Below are 15039 nucleotides of genomic sequence, written 5' to 3'. Positions count from 1 at the left end.
AAATGTGCTTTAGGTACACTATGGGGATCAGAACGAAGAAGGGCATTTAGATTTGGGAGTGGAGAATTGGCTGGATTTCTTATGGGGAGGAGCCATTGTTTTTCCAGAGCCTTTGTACTACCAGTAACGTGGAAGCCCCCTATATTTTTATTGGCAGTTGCTTTTTTGGTGGATTGATTTGAAGCATTTATCCTTCTCTCTATGGTGAGCACTTACTTTGGGGTTTCCATCTAAATCTCCAAGTGGCGTGATTCTATGAAACCTTCAAGGGATCCATTTACTAAAATGAGGCAGCAGTGTTACTCTGGACTTCATCTGGCAGTCGGTTCAACGTTGTCCTTCTTTTCAGAGGTGCACAAAACTGTGGCCAACAGCACTTTTATGCACGCCTAAAAAGACTGAGACCACCAAATCATAGACCAGACAGCTTCAACAATACCTTAATCTGTCTCATTATAGGGAATCTTCCACATATTTCAGAGATTTACACAGAAACTCCGATGCAAGCACTCAGCACAGAAAAAATTTGCGCTGAGCCTTACTGCGATCTTTTGTTGACAGACTGAAAAAAAATCCACAGCAGGTGAATAATTGGTTTTATTTAATTTTTACACAGTTCCTAGTGCGGTATAAGTGATTAGACAACTTTATTCTTCGGGTCAGATGCAATTACAGCGATATCAGATTTATATCCTTTTTTATGTTTGGCTGCTGTCACACACTAAAAGACGTTTTTTATTGCGTATCGCCATATTTTGAGCACTATAATTTCTCCATATTTCTGCCGACAGTCATGTGATGGCTTGTTGCTTTTGTAATGAATTGATACATTTATTGGTACCATTTTTGGGCACATGATAATTTTTTTATTGCTTTCTATTCCATTTTTTGGGAGGCAGATTGAACAAACACTAGCAATGCAGGAATTGTTTTATGTTTTTTTATGCTGTTGCGTGTGTGGTAAAATCAATAAGGCAGCTTTATTCTTGGGGTCAGTACGATTACAGTGATACCAAATTTATAGCTTTTTTTGTGTTTTAGTGCTTATTGATCACATTTTATTCCACTTTTTGGTCTGTGGTTTGATAAAAAAAGCATCAGTTTTTGCCTAATTTTTTTAAAACTTTACTAAGTCCCTCTATGGGACTTTCACTTTCTGTAGTCCGATCACTGTTATAATGCATTGCAAGGCTGGGGCATTAGCAGTGACAGTTTGCTAGAGCCTCGTGACCCGGATGCCGTCATGACATCGGGTCACCATGGCAACAAAGACACAATGACATCGTAGGGGCGCCAATTGGAGTGCAGAGGGGGCTCTCTCTCTGCATGTCTGCTAAGTGCTGTGATCACAGTATTTAGGGGTTTAAGGTGCGGGCACCGCTCATGAATCAAGTGCCAGGTGTCAGCTGCAAGAATCGGCTAACACATGGCAGCGATCACGAGCGCACCGCATCTGTGCACACAAAATTGCCTGAACGTATCCATTATGTCCAAGTTCAGCAAGTACCAAGCGTCCTGGACGAATAGTAACGTCCAATGTTGGGAAGGGGTTAATTGCTGCAAAAGTTTTACATTTTTTAACATATTAAAAAATTAAAGGACATCTGAAAACTTATGGAGGGTTAAAGTTGACATGGAAAATGTTTGTCATCACACAAAATAGTTAATATACATCTGTTATAAGGCCATAGCCATTGAAAGTTTTAAAACATAATTTTGACAAATTTCAGGTATTTTCATTCATAAAGGCAAAATATGTTCACCCAAGTTTAACATTAAAGTACAATTTGTCAAGAAAAAATAAGCTCAAAATCTTTGGGATATGTAGAATCTTTACGAAGGTATTACCACATAAAATGGCATATCACAGAATTTAAAAATGTGGCCAACAAGAACTGTATTGCTATAAAGTTTCACATATATTAAACATTCAAATAGCTTCACTCTGATGTCTAACAAGATTTGATGTAATGTTTACATTTCATATTTTTCCCAGGAATATAGCTATGCTGTTTTGTGAGTCTTTTGATGTGTAACAAGAGATGATTTATAATTAAAACATTTTCCACATTCTGAACATGAGTACGGCTTCTCCCCTGTGTGAATTCTTTGGTGTCGAAAAAGAATTGATTTATCCCCAAAACATTTCCCACATTCTTCACAAGAAAATGGCTTCTCCCCTGTGTGACTTCTCCTATGTGTCATAAGATTTGATTTTCTGTTAAAACATTTCCCACATTCCTCACAAGAAAATGGCTTCTCCCCTGTGTGACTTTTCATGTGTGCAATAAGATTTGATTTCCTGTTAAAACATTTCCCACATTCTTCACAAGAAAATGGCTTCTCACCTGTGTGACTTGTCATGTGTGTCATAAGATTTGATTTCCTCTTGAAACATTTTCCACATTCTGAACATGAATATAGTTTTTCTTCTGTGTGAGTTCTCTCATGTTTAATAAGGTCTGATTTTTGGTTATAGCATTCTCCACATTCCGAACATGAAAACAAATTTTCTTCTGTGTGAGCTCTTAGATGTTTAACAAGATTTGATTTAGAAGTATAACCTTTACCACATTCTGGACATGCATGCAACTTTGCTCTTGTGTGAGTATTTAGATGTGTAATGAGATTTGATTTCTGGTTAAAACTTTTTCCACATTCTGTACATGAATATGGCTTCTCTCCTGTGTGAATTCTCACATGTTCAAAAAGATGTCCTTTTTGGTCAAAACATTTCCCACATTCCGAACATGAGAACGAGTTCTCTTGGGTGTGTGTTCTCAGATGTATAATATAATGTGATTTATTAGCATAACATTTCCCACATTCTGAACATGAATATGGCTTTGCTCCGGTGTGAATTCTTTCATGTTTAACAAGACTTGATTTCTGAATAAAACTTTTTCCACATTCTGAACATGAAAATGGCTTTACACCTGTGTGAATTCTCTGATGTTCAACAAGACACGATTTCTGTCTAAAACATTTTCTACATTCTGAACATGAATATGGCTTCTCCCCTGTGTGAATTTCCTGATGTCTAAAAAAATTTGATTTAATGGAAAAATATTTTCCACATTCTTCACAAAAAAATGGTTTCTCCCCTATGTGAGTATTAATATGTGTCATAAGCCTTGATTTCTGGTGAAAACATTTTCCACATTCTGAACATGAATATGGCTTCTTCCCTGTGTGAGATCTACGATTTATAATAAACCTTCTGTGACAATTACATTTCTTAACAGTCTGTGATGAATCAGATGCTAAGATCTGTTTAAAAGGATGAGATGATAGATCACTGCTGTTAAGGCCTGGAGGTTTATCTGGAATAATGATAGGCTTTTCACATGTATCTTGCGTGCTACCACCATTATATGATTTACAATGTATAGATATCTGATGTCCCTCTGAGCTTCTAGTACAATTACCTGTTAAGGATAGAAAAGATTTTGTTATATTTAAAAATCAACTGAACATTATTATAACACATCTAACAATATGCAAACAATTTGCAATGGCTTGAGAAAAGCTTTAAATGAGAAGCTGAAATGTCACATGTATCTGGGTGAATAAAGTCCACTTGTTTTCCACTTATTTTCATTGGAGAGCTGCTTCTAATCTCTTTTTTGTACAAAGTGCAAAATAAAGATATGCAGCAACCTAATTTTATCTGTTTAAGTGACCAAAATTATCTAAAAAAATATATACTTACCTCCAGGACAGGCACCATTTTTGCAATTTCAACCCTATGATTCCCAGCAGTCACCAGCCATTATTCCTGACAGAACTGAGAAACTCAGCAGCTACTGATTGCAGTCACAACAATCTCTGCAGGACATGCAGCGCCCCAGGGTCCTGGTCATTGCAGTAATGTCATTCTCCTCTAGGGGGGAGTGATGTTACGTTTGGAGGCAATAAAGGAGATCTCACTACCAGGTAACACCAACACACAACACACTTCATACTCCAGTCCACCAGGGGGAGCTATGCTCCTATTTATTAGGGCACTCTTCACAATTAGGTAAAACTGGTGGTCTGGATCGAAAGTTAGACAGATGCTGGTTGAGCTTCACTCAGGCAGCTGCTAGCTGAGCTCCGCTCAGTTAGTTGGTCCCTGACAGGGGTGGGATCCTGTCAGAGGCCTAGACAGAAGGCCACGGAGCTGCGCCTGCCCCATGTGCGGCAGCTTCCAGAAAGAGACGCGAACAGAGAACTGTATTGTAAAGCGAGAGAAGTCATAGCGAAAGGAGAGGAATCCAGAAGGAGTTCTGCCCTACACAGGCTGCCTCCTTCTGAGGCGCAGGATCCCGGTAGCCAGAACACCGAGGGAGCAACAGTCCTTTATGCCTTGCTCCAGAGACCGGTAAGACAGCTAATTTCACGTTACCTGCCCGCCCTATACCTAGGAGGCAACGTGGCACCCACGAGAGGCTGGGGCATGATAGAGTCCCTGTAAAAAGCCTCACGCCACCGGTCATAGGGGTTTGTCCTATCCATCTGGGGGACAGAGAGAGACACAACATCTAGAACATCTTCAACAGTTGTGGGGACCTTATGAGAGGCTCAGCAATAAGGTACTACAACACCCAGGAGCTAGAGGAAGGCTACTGATTTCCACCTGGATAAGGGGACTCTAGATTTGCCTCCAAACCGGCCGGACTCTACCTGCCCTGTGCCCTGGTGCTCTGGACAGCGGATGCTGAAGTCTTCAGTAAAAAGGTAAAGAGACTGCACCCTTGTGTCCTCGTTCTTCTCTACGCCTCTCACAATCCACCATCTACACTCTGGGAAGCCCTGGGGATACACTTCACCTGTGGGAAGGTATACCATCTAGCTGCCATAACATCACCCCAGGGGACCCCTAAGCAGCGTCGGTCACCCTGACCGAATACCACAGGTGGCGTCACAAACATTTCCCCTTTAAAGACCTTCCCCTTTATTTCAACGGACCTCCCGAGGGCCACGGACCAAGTCAGCCACCGTGACATCCCCCTTGAGAACCGAAAGGCCCGGTACCGAGAACCCCTAGACCTTGGGGGAGCTCCAGACACAACAGGTTAAATTCCTGCAGAGACCAGCTACACCCCTCTAAGGTTATATGAATGCCTTATGCAGTGCTGCAAGAAGCAAACTTGGCAGAACAGCCTTAAGCTGTGGGAAACCGCACAGTGAGTAGAGTGGAGCTGAGAAGGCATGCAAGTTACTGCCGTGACATATTTACTGGTACACTCGGATCGCTGACGCTGTACGAGTTGTTCTTCCATGATAAAAATTGTCTGAAGCAGATGGCTTCTGAGATGATATCACACAGAACATCAGTTAATTCAGAGTCTCATAGCTTGTGCCACAATAACAGTAGTCATGATCGTCTTACACACAAGATGGGTGATGTGTGTGCTGTGGTGATTAAATGTGATGATACAATAACAGAACTATTCAACCATGTAGATATTTACGGTATTAAAACTCATTCATCGAAATCTCTTTCACAAGAAAGTAAGTCCGTACAAGTAGGAAGGTGAGCAGTGTTCTCGTCGCCCATCGTATAAACTGTTCATCCACTGAAGACTCCTCAAATTAATCAAAAGTTCCTCATCGGTACGGATTGCAGATTCAAAACAAGTAGGCCTCATTCATATATACTGTATATTTCATGCCCATATAACACCTGTATTATTACATCCATATTATATTTGTGTTGTTATCTATACCAGTATCACATTTTCATCTATATCTAAAATGTATTTTGGCTGAAGGAGAGAAATTCCTGCTAAATAACTGACAGCACACGGAGTGTAAAACTGTAGCAGCCGGGGAAGGATTGGCGCCCGAGGCCAAAATTGTCAATAGGTTGTTTGCTTTTAACACTTTGTTCATACCCCGTTTAATTACTCTTTATTTTTTCCCAATTTATAATGAAGGGTTAAATGTGTCATGCAACATACAATCATTGGGAAGAATTGCAAAGTCTTGGAGAAATGAAATGAAACAAAATTCTGGTTAGTGTCCGAAGTGAGAAAAGCAGGTTTGTCCTCTTTAGGTAAGAGTTGAAGAGCCCCCATCCTAGTAATTTTGTCTTATCCCTTTGTCATGTCATTTTTTTTAAAGAGAGATGTGTAATCCTGCTGTTATTTAGAGTTATGACTCAGTAAACACATATGTATAGTGCCATGGATAGAATCTGTGACTTCTCTGCATTTAGTGGTCACTACTCACCTGGGCGCTTATCTGTAGGAATCTCCTCTTTACACCGCTCATCACCACTCACATATGTCTCTGTAGTATTAATATGGGTCATATCTTCACCCTGAAACAAATATTGTAAAAGTCACAGACAGATGGAGGAGTCACACCTATGATCAGCTCTAATCCTGCCATCTCCACCATTCTCATTACACAGGTATAAAACATATAATACTGGTGGATAAAACAAGACTGAGCACAAGACCTTCACAGCCGTCTACACATCATAGGGGAGATCTCATGACACCTTCTCTCCATCTACCTGATGATCCTGAGGAACATTGGGATCTTCTTGTTTACAGTCCTGTGGAAGAAGAGGACGGGGACATCTCTCTGGTGTTGTCTTGGTACTGGATAGATCTGGAGGAAACACATACAGGGACTGAACTCATTCTTTACATACAGATAATTATAGGCCATATTTTAGTCCTGTCTATTACCTGGTAATGTGAGGGGCTGGGGAACCTCCATCATGACGTCCTTGTATAAATCTTTATGTCCTTCTAAATACTCCCATTCCTCCATGGAGAAATAGATGGTGACGTCCTGACACCTTATAGGAACCTGACACAGACAATGATACCGTTATCCCTCCGATCCCTTCATAGCATTACTGTATAATGTCCCAGCATTCCCAGCAGTGTCACCTCTCCAGTCAGCAGCTCTATCATCTTGTAGATCAGTTCCAGGATCTTATGGTCATTAATGTCCTCATGTATCAGAGGGTGAGGTGGAGGCCCCGTGATTGGGCTCAGGGGTTTTCCCCATCCCTCAGACTCAGGGTCCTGACAGCGCTCACCAGAGGTCTTCTTCACTACTGTGTAATCCTGGTTATGGAGAGAAACATTAACAAATCTCACTACAGACATTTCCAGAGTCCTCACCTCTCCAGTTCTGTCCATAATGTGACGTCATCAAAATCTCTCACCTCTCCAGTAAGTCGGAAGAGGATCTCAAGGGTGAGGTGTAATATTCTCTCCGCCATCTTCCCCCTGTCCCAATCCATTCTTGATGTGTCAGGAAAATAACATAGATCAATTATTAGTATCATATATTGTAGAAACTTTTATGGAAAAAAGATAAGCAGATGTAAAAACATACAAAACACGCAGTAAAATGTACAATTCATTGAGCTGTGATGCCAGTATAAAGAAATAATGTAGTAGAGCTCTTCATACAGTACATTTAGAGGTCAGGCAAGAAGTAACTATGTCCTATCACATGGGATCACTTGAGTTATAGTTCAGATGATTTAACAATATAAAGAATTCAATGTGCAGCAAAACAGTCTTTACACAACTAATTTAATATGGTAGCGGTATATTGTATATATCTCACCACTCCACAATAAGTTCTGGAATGACAAGGTCCTATAATTCTACCTGCTAATCCCAGTTTTATTTTTCAAGGAAAACTGTATTTCTTCTCTTCTTCTAGTGGAACAGTTCAGCCCAATCTTCCCTTAGTTCATAGAATGTGGATTTCACATTTGATCCCTGACAAAGCCAGAAAATTAAACTAGTTCGGCATTGACCTGAAGGTTGTCTGCACTGTGATTTTTATAAGCCATCATATGGGCAGCATGGTGGTGCAGTGGTTAGCACAGCAGCCTTGCAGCGCTGGAGTCCTGGGTTCTAATCCCACCTTGGACAACATCTGCAAAGAGTTTGTATGTTCTCTCCGTGTTTGCGTGGGTTTCCTCCGGGTACTCCGGTTTCCTCCCACATTCCAAAGACATACTGATAGGGAATTTAGATTGTGAGCCCCATCGGGGACAGCGATGATAATGTGTACAAACTGTAAAGCGCTGCGTAATATGTTAGCGCTATATAAAAATAAAGATTATTATTATTATCAAGTAAGTTTTAAGCTGAGTTTTGATAATATGCATTTGTTTTTTTGAGGTCACCAATGAGATTTGTGTAGTAGTCCAATTAAGGCCTCATTCAGACGTGATTTTTCACATACGTAAAAGCACGGACTGTTCATCAGTGTTTAGGATCAGAGTTCATCAGTATTTGGTGAGTCTGTCCATTTTACCATTAGTGTTTCATCTGTGAAAAACATGGATAGAACACATGTGACTCATGAATGTCTGAATGAGGCCCAAGTATTGAAGTGTCCTATTGACTGCATGGTAAGACGTGTTATTCACGTTGTGTATATTATATCATATATACTCGAGTATAAGTCGACTCGAGTATAAATCCGAGAAACCTAATTTTGCCACGAAAAACTGGGAAAACATATTGACTCGAGTATAAGCCAGGTATGCATTGTCCCCTCCTCCCTATCCTGGTATGCATGGCTCCCCATCCCTGTTCTTGTATGCATGGCTCCTTATCCCCGTCCTTGTCTGCATGGCTCCTTATTCCCATCCTTGTATGCATGGCTCCTTATTCCCATCCTTGCATGCATGGCTCCTTATTCCCATCCTTGTATGCATGGCTCCTTATTCCCATCCTTGTATGCAAGGCTCCTTATTCCCATCCTTGTATGCATGGCTCCTTATCCCCTATCCTTGTATGCATGGCTCCCCATCCCTATCCTTGTATGCATGGTTGTGATAAAAAAAAAAACAAGCACATTCTACTTACCTTACCTGCGCGCCCTCGCTGCATCTTGTTCTGGCGCCACCAGCTCTTCCGGCCGAGCAATCACATGTCCCTGCTTATTAAGGTAATGAATACTCACTCCATGCCTATGGGAGTGGAGAGAGGTGAATAAAATGGAGTATCTAGTATAGGAAAGTAAAGCGACCAAAGGAATAAAGTATAAGTGGTAAAAAATGTCAAAAGTGAATAAGGTGAAGGGGTGCAAATGGCATCCATTAACAGATCTGCACCTATAGAGACAAAGAGGGGCCAAAGTAGATCCCAAAGTCATGATTGTAAAGCCAAATAGAAAGGAGTTAAACCACAATACCTTAGACAATAGGACCACAGTGAAAGTGTGAGTGGATAGTCCAGGCATTCCCTTTCACCCCGAAAAAAGGTTTCGCCCTGAGATTCTTCTGGGGGGCCTTTGTTGTTTTACTGTCTGAAATGCCATTGTTGCTATGTACAGACATTACTTGATTTATTCATATGTTTGAAAACCGACTATCTGAATCCTTCTAAACTATATGTATAAATAGGAGGTCAATTTGCGCTGTATGAGTCATAAGTTACTGCAAAAATCCCTGGCAGGGGGGAGGAGGGAGCAGCTGTGTCAGGAATTGAAGAAGGGAATGATAAATGCAGAGAAAAGAGACTTACTACTTCTACATAGAGCAGAGAAAAGAGAAGAATTAGTGGGTAAGGCTACTTTCACACTAGCGTCGTGAGACGTTGCGGCGCACCGATGCTAGCAGTGAAACCGCCGCACAACGGGGGCAGCGGATGCAGTTTTACATCGCATCCGCTGCCCCATTGTGATGTGCGGGGAGGCGGGGGCGGAGTTCCGGCCGCGCATGCGCGGTCGGAAAAGACGCTGACGACGCACAAAAAAAGTTACATGTAACTTTTTTTGTGCCGACGGTCCGACGCAACACGACGCAACCGTCGCATGACGGTTGCGACGTGTGGCAATGTGTCGCACTGCGTCGTCAATGAAAGTCTATGGAAAAAAAAAGCATCCTGCAAGCACTTTTGCAGGATGCGTTTTTTCTCCAAAACAACGCATAGCGACGTGCAGTGCACGACGCTAGTGTGAAAGAGGCCTAAGTGGGTAGAAAAGCAAAATGAGAAATTGTAAGAACACAATGCTATATAATAGGATGGCTGCAATATATTAAGAGGATAAAAACTTTAATGGGAGTGATTCTTTAATGGAATAATTAATTCTTAATCTTATCAGCAAATTCTAAAGTAAAATATCAGAACATCTGTCCATGAGCGGAATATCAAGAGATTTTGAGTCATGCTGCAAGACAATGACCCAAAGCACACAAATTGTTCTACAAAAAAAATGGTTAAGTGGTTTAGTCATGGCATTTGAAATCACACAGGACCATGTTGTCCCCGTCTCCATGAACCAGATGGGATATATTTCTAATATTACCCTGGATGGAGGAAAGGAAGATTTTCTACAAGACCAATATTTCTAATGACACCAGTGGCCTGCTGGGGCAAGTGACTGAGTCAGCGACTTTGTGTTCCATCACAACTCTTAACAGTATGGGTATCGTGAGAACACCGATTCTGTTAACAACATAGCACACAAGGCAGCCCATGACCAGACAGGCCCTTCTGGCATTTACCAGAATTGACAGATGGCCAGTCCGGCCCTGATTGGAAGTTAAGTGTGATGTATGATATTTATTTTCTCAAATCAACTTCAATCCTTCAGGAAGAAAGAGATGCATAAGTCCACATTTGGTTATTGCCACAACAAAGTGATCACTAGGCTTGAGCTAAACGGATCGGTCAATTTCATAAGTCGCCGACTTTCGGCAAAGTCGGGTTTCGTGAAACTCGAGCCGATCCCAGTGTGGGATCGGCCATGCAGTCGGCGATCTTCGCGCCAAAGTCGCGTTTCGTAAGACACTTTAACCGCCATTTTTTCAGCCATTGAAGGAGTGTGGGCAGCGCGATGACATAGGTCTGGTCTTGCTTTCTGCGGCGTCACAGGGGGTGGGGGTATAAACGCCATCTTACCGTTTTGGATGTAGCGAATTACGAGGAGAGAGAGAGAGAGAGAGAGAGAGAGATAGAAAAAAGTAAAAAAAAAATTCCCATTGACTTGCATTGGGTTTCGTGTTTCGGTCGGGCCCCCGACTTTTCACAATAATCGGCCGATTTCACACGATCCGACTTTTGAGAAAGTCGGGTTTCACGAAACCCGAGTCGATCCTAAAAAAGTAAAAGTCGCTCAACCCTAGTGATCACTAATCCACCGAGAATAAGATCAGTGTTATCTCTTCATAAATCTAAATATAATCCTCAAATGGATTTTTCAGGTCTTACTATTATACTTGAGAGGTCATCGATGGGGGTCTTCACCTGCATCAATATGCATTTTTTTGGCTCGAGTGGCTGAATTTTACATAGCCAGAACAGTGCAGGTCCGGTCACTATGTAGCAGCTCAGCTCCTATTCACTTTAATATGAGTTTAAGTTCTTGATAATTGCAGCTACACTGTGAGAAGACCTGTATTTTTCTGGCTTCTTTCATATCTGAACACTGGAACTGAAGAAAGCTGATCCAAGTGGGTTCTGTGTTGCGCAGTTCCAGCGATATCGGCACCGGCATTCCCGAGGTTTGCGTGGGTTGTCATGTCCTGAGAGCCCTGATGCCAATCAGCATCCTTTTCGCTCTCACTTCAGATGTAACTGACTTTTGGAAAAAAAGTCAGAGCAGCAGCAGCTCTCATTTCTTCCGGGTGTCAGTTTTGGAAGAAAGTGAGAGTGAAGAGGTTATAGATTAGCTGAAGAACGCTTGACATAACTCACACAAGCCCCAAGACAGACAGATATCACTGGAATGGTGCTGGCAGTGGAGGGGAGTATAAGGTGCAGTTATTTTACAAAGGGGACTATTGCAATTGATATGGGGTTGTCCGAGTAGTGGACAACCCCATTAACAAAACAGAATTGTTGCTCTTAGAATAAGGCTACATAACTATTTTTTTCCATTATTACGTGCTAGTATTGTGCAAAAGTATTAAATATGTAAAATCTCTTTAAATCTGTCTTTCATTATCTGTCTGTGTCTCTCTCTCTCTCATTATATATTTTTAAAATATATCATACATATATACATATACACACACTAAAATACCACATCCTAGATATCACTGAATGAAATATTCCAGTTGCAAATCTTTATTCATTACATAGTGCAATGTGTTGAGAACAATAAAACATAAAAATGATCAATTTAAAATCAAAATTAATATCCCATGGAGGTCTGGATTTGGAATGATGTTCAAAATTAAAGTGACACATCAAACTACAGGCTGACCCAACTTCAGTGGAAATGCCTCAAGACAAGGAAATGATGCTCAGTAGTGTGTGTGGCCTCCAAGTGACTGTATGACCTCCCTACTATACCTTGGCATGCTCCTGATGAGGTGGTGGATGTTCTAAGGGATCTCCTCCCAGACCTGGATTAAAATATCAGTTAACTCCTGAACAGTCTGTGGTGCAACGTAATGTTGGTGGATGGAACTAGACATGATGTTCCAGATGTTCTTGATTGGAATCAGGTATGGGGAATCGGCAGGCCAGTCCAAGGCATCAAAGCATTCATCATGCAGGAACTGCTGACACACTTCAGCTACATGAGGCCTAGCATTGTCATGCATCAGAAAGACCCCAGGGGTCACTACAGCTGCATATGGTCTCACAATGAGTCTGGGGATCTCATCCCGGTACCTAATGGCAGTCAGGGTACCTCTGTCGAGCACATGAAGGGCTCTGCTTGGCTCTGCGGCCCTCCAAAGAAATGCCTTCTCACACCATTACTGACCCACTGCCAAACCAGTCATGCTGGAGGATGTTGCAGGCAGCAGAACATTCTTCGTGGTGTCTGCAGACTCTGTTACATCTGTCACGTTCTAAGGGTGAACCTGCTCTCATCCGTGAAGAGCACAGAGCACCAATGTTGAATCTGCCAATTGCCCTGCACTTGTGGAGGTCGAGTCATTACAACACCCTCATGGAGCTTGATTCTAACAGTTTGAGCAGACACATGTATGTTAGTGGTCTGAAGGAGGTGATTTTGCAGAGCTCTAACACTACTCCTCCTGTTCCTCCTTGCACAATGGAGGAGGTCGCGGTCCTGTTGCTGGGTTGCTGCCCTCCTCCACGTCTCTTGGTGTACTGGTCTGTCTCCTGGTATCTTCTCAATGCTGTGAACACTGTGCTGACAGATACAGCTACCTTTTTTAACTCAGCTCGCATTGATGTGCCATCATCGATGAGCTGCACTACCTGAGCAACTTCTGTGGGTTGTAGACACTGTGCTGACAGATACAGCTACCTTTCTTACCTCAGCTCGCATTGATGTGCCATCCTGGATGAGCTGCACTATCTGTGAGCAACTTCTCTGGGTTGTAGACACTGCCTCATGCTACTATAACTCTAAGGGTGAGAGCATTTACACTACTCAGCATCATTTCCTTGAGGCATTTTCACTGAAGGGGGATCGGCCTGTAATTTGATTTTCCACTTTGATTTTGAGTATCATTCCAAATCCAAACCTCCATGGGATATTGTGATTTACATTGATCATTTTTAGGTTTTAGTGTTCTCAACACAGTCCACTATATAATGAATAAAGATTTACAACCGGAATATTTCAGCGATATCTAGAATGTGGGATTTTAGTGTTCCCGTTACTTTTTTAAGCAGTATATATAATAGCCGCATATATAATATCAGTGTAATTGTAATAATCTATGTTTTTTTTATGCTGGGCGGTGAACAAAGTAAATTCAACTGGTTCCCTACCAATAACGAAAGGGTACGTCATACTTAAAGGGGTATTCCCATCTCCAAGATCCTATCTTAATATGTAGTAGGTGTAATAACAATAATATTAGCAAATACTTCCAATTAGAAATGTAGTATAGTTCTTGTGATTCGCGGTGTTTCTTTCCTTATGTGGAGGCATTGCATGACCTTAGGTATCCATGGTTATGACCACTAGCAACTAGCTAAATATCACTATATCAGTGGTCGGAAAAATGGATATCTAAGCTCCTGCAATGCCTGCACATGAGGAAAGAGAAACCGCAAATCAGAAGAACTATACTACATTTATAATTGGATGTATTTGCGAATATTATATTATTACACCTACTACATATTGGGATAGGATCTGGGAGACGGGAATACTCCTTTTTGGCTAGTTCACGCATTTTCGTCAAACATGCAAACTGTTTCTACATGTGAACATGCGCTGATAGGTCGGTGCCGATAAATGTCACAAAGAGCTGAAACGGTATTCACAGTCAGCAAGGAGGGAGGGGATCGATGGGGGCGATCGCTGTGCCTCTTTTTCACTGATTGGTCAGTTAAAAACGACTGACCAATCATAGCTGTCAGTGTCGAACAGAGGAGGAGAAGCTTCCTGACTTGTTCTCCTCATCAGATCATCAGTGTGAATAAAACACAACATTAACCCCTTCAGATCGACCCCTATGATGGTTCCAGTGCACCTGTGATCCGTCACACAGTACTCCATATAACACACACATTATTCAGTATTGTTTTGTCATGAAATTTTGAGAGTGACTTATAAATTAATGGCCAATCATTAATCGGCCCATAGACTGTGAAATTGCCTAATATAGAGCTGATCCCCAATATCTTCACAGAGTGTGGATTTACAAAATTTGGCTTGGTTCATAAGACTCAAACAGGTCCAGTCGTTAAGGGGTTAAAGTAGATTAAAAAAAAACACAACTTTTAAAATGCTGCTTCTTACATTCCTATTGAAGAGGGACGACACGACATACTAACCAGGACAGGGAGCGGAAATGGTGAAAACCGGACAATGACGAGTGGAAAAGTGACCCAATATGTGACCTCCACCACCTACCTCCACCTGCAGAGCCGCACACCACATATATGGCTGCTCTGTGCACAGGACCTGTGATGAGGTCACAGGAGGGGAGGAGTCAGGGGTCACATGATCAGGGGCCTCAGTGTATGCAGGACTCTGCTGTGCTGGTTGTCATGGTGCTGGATGAGGGGAATGTGTGGGGTCAGGAGGGGTTTACAGTGTGGATGTAGCAGAGCCGTGTGTGTGTACGAAGCGGAGCCGTGTGTGGATGAGGTATACGGAGCGGAGCCGCGTGTGTACGAGGTG

At 42.0% G+C, this 15039-nt stretch overlaps 2 protein-coding genes across 3 annotated transcripts in view; both read right to left on the bottom strand.

Annotated features, from left to right (window-relative positions):
- LOC143766306 (uncharacterized) overlaps positions 1-15039 on the bottom strand; it is a 152497-nt gene that overhangs the window by 45548 nt on the left and 91910 nt on the right. The window lies entirely within an intron of this gene.
- LOC143766307 (uncharacterized) lies at positions 590-14773 on the bottom strand. 2 transcript variants are annotated; one of them, XM_077253888.1, is made up of 7 exons: positions 14691-14773; positions 7172-7250; positions 6891-7070; positions 6684-6807; positions 6506-6603; positions 6217-6307; positions 590-3428 (listed from the first exon to the last, which is right to left on the bottom strand). In XM_077253888.1, the coding sequence occupies exons 2-7, from the start codon at positions 7247-7249 to the stop codon at positions 2005-2007; spliced, it is 1995 nt and encodes a 664-aa protein (XP_077110003.1). In that variant the 5' UTR covers position 7250; positions 14691-14773; the 3' UTR covers positions 590-2004. The 2 variants fall into 2 exon arrangements, with proteins under 2 accessions (XP_077110003.1, XP_077110002.1); XM_077253887.1 differs by having other exon boundaries at positions 14656-14754.

The sequence above is a fragment of the Ranitomeya variabilis genome, chromosome 4, assembly GCF_051348905.1.
Source record: "Ranitomeya variabilis isolate aRanVar5 chromosome 4, aRanVar5.hap1, whole genome shotgun sequence".
In the NCBI taxonomy this organism is placed as follows: domain Eukaryota; kingdom Metazoa; phylum Chordata; class Amphibia; order Anura; family Dendrobatidae; genus Ranitomeya; species Ranitomeya variabilis.
The sequence above is the reverse complement of the archived record's forward strand: the minus strand, read 5'-3'. Positions and strand labels throughout refer to the sequence as shown.

What these genes read in the sequence shown, in the direction of transcription:
- LOC143766307 (XM_077253887.1), bottom strand. Translation starts at nt 14,684, where the DNA reads ATGTCGTGTCGTCCCTCTTCAATAGGAAT. An exon ending in TCTTCCGACTTACTGGAGAG is followed by an intron (nt 7,071 to 7,171) that starts GTGAGAGATTTT and finishes CTCCATAACCAG; the next exon opens with GATTACACAGTAGTGAAGAA. An exon ending in TCCTACAGATAAGCGCCCAG is followed by an intron (nt 3,429 to 6,216) that starts GTGAGTAGTGAC and finishes TATCCTTAACAG; the next exon opens with GTAATTGTACTAGAAGCTCA.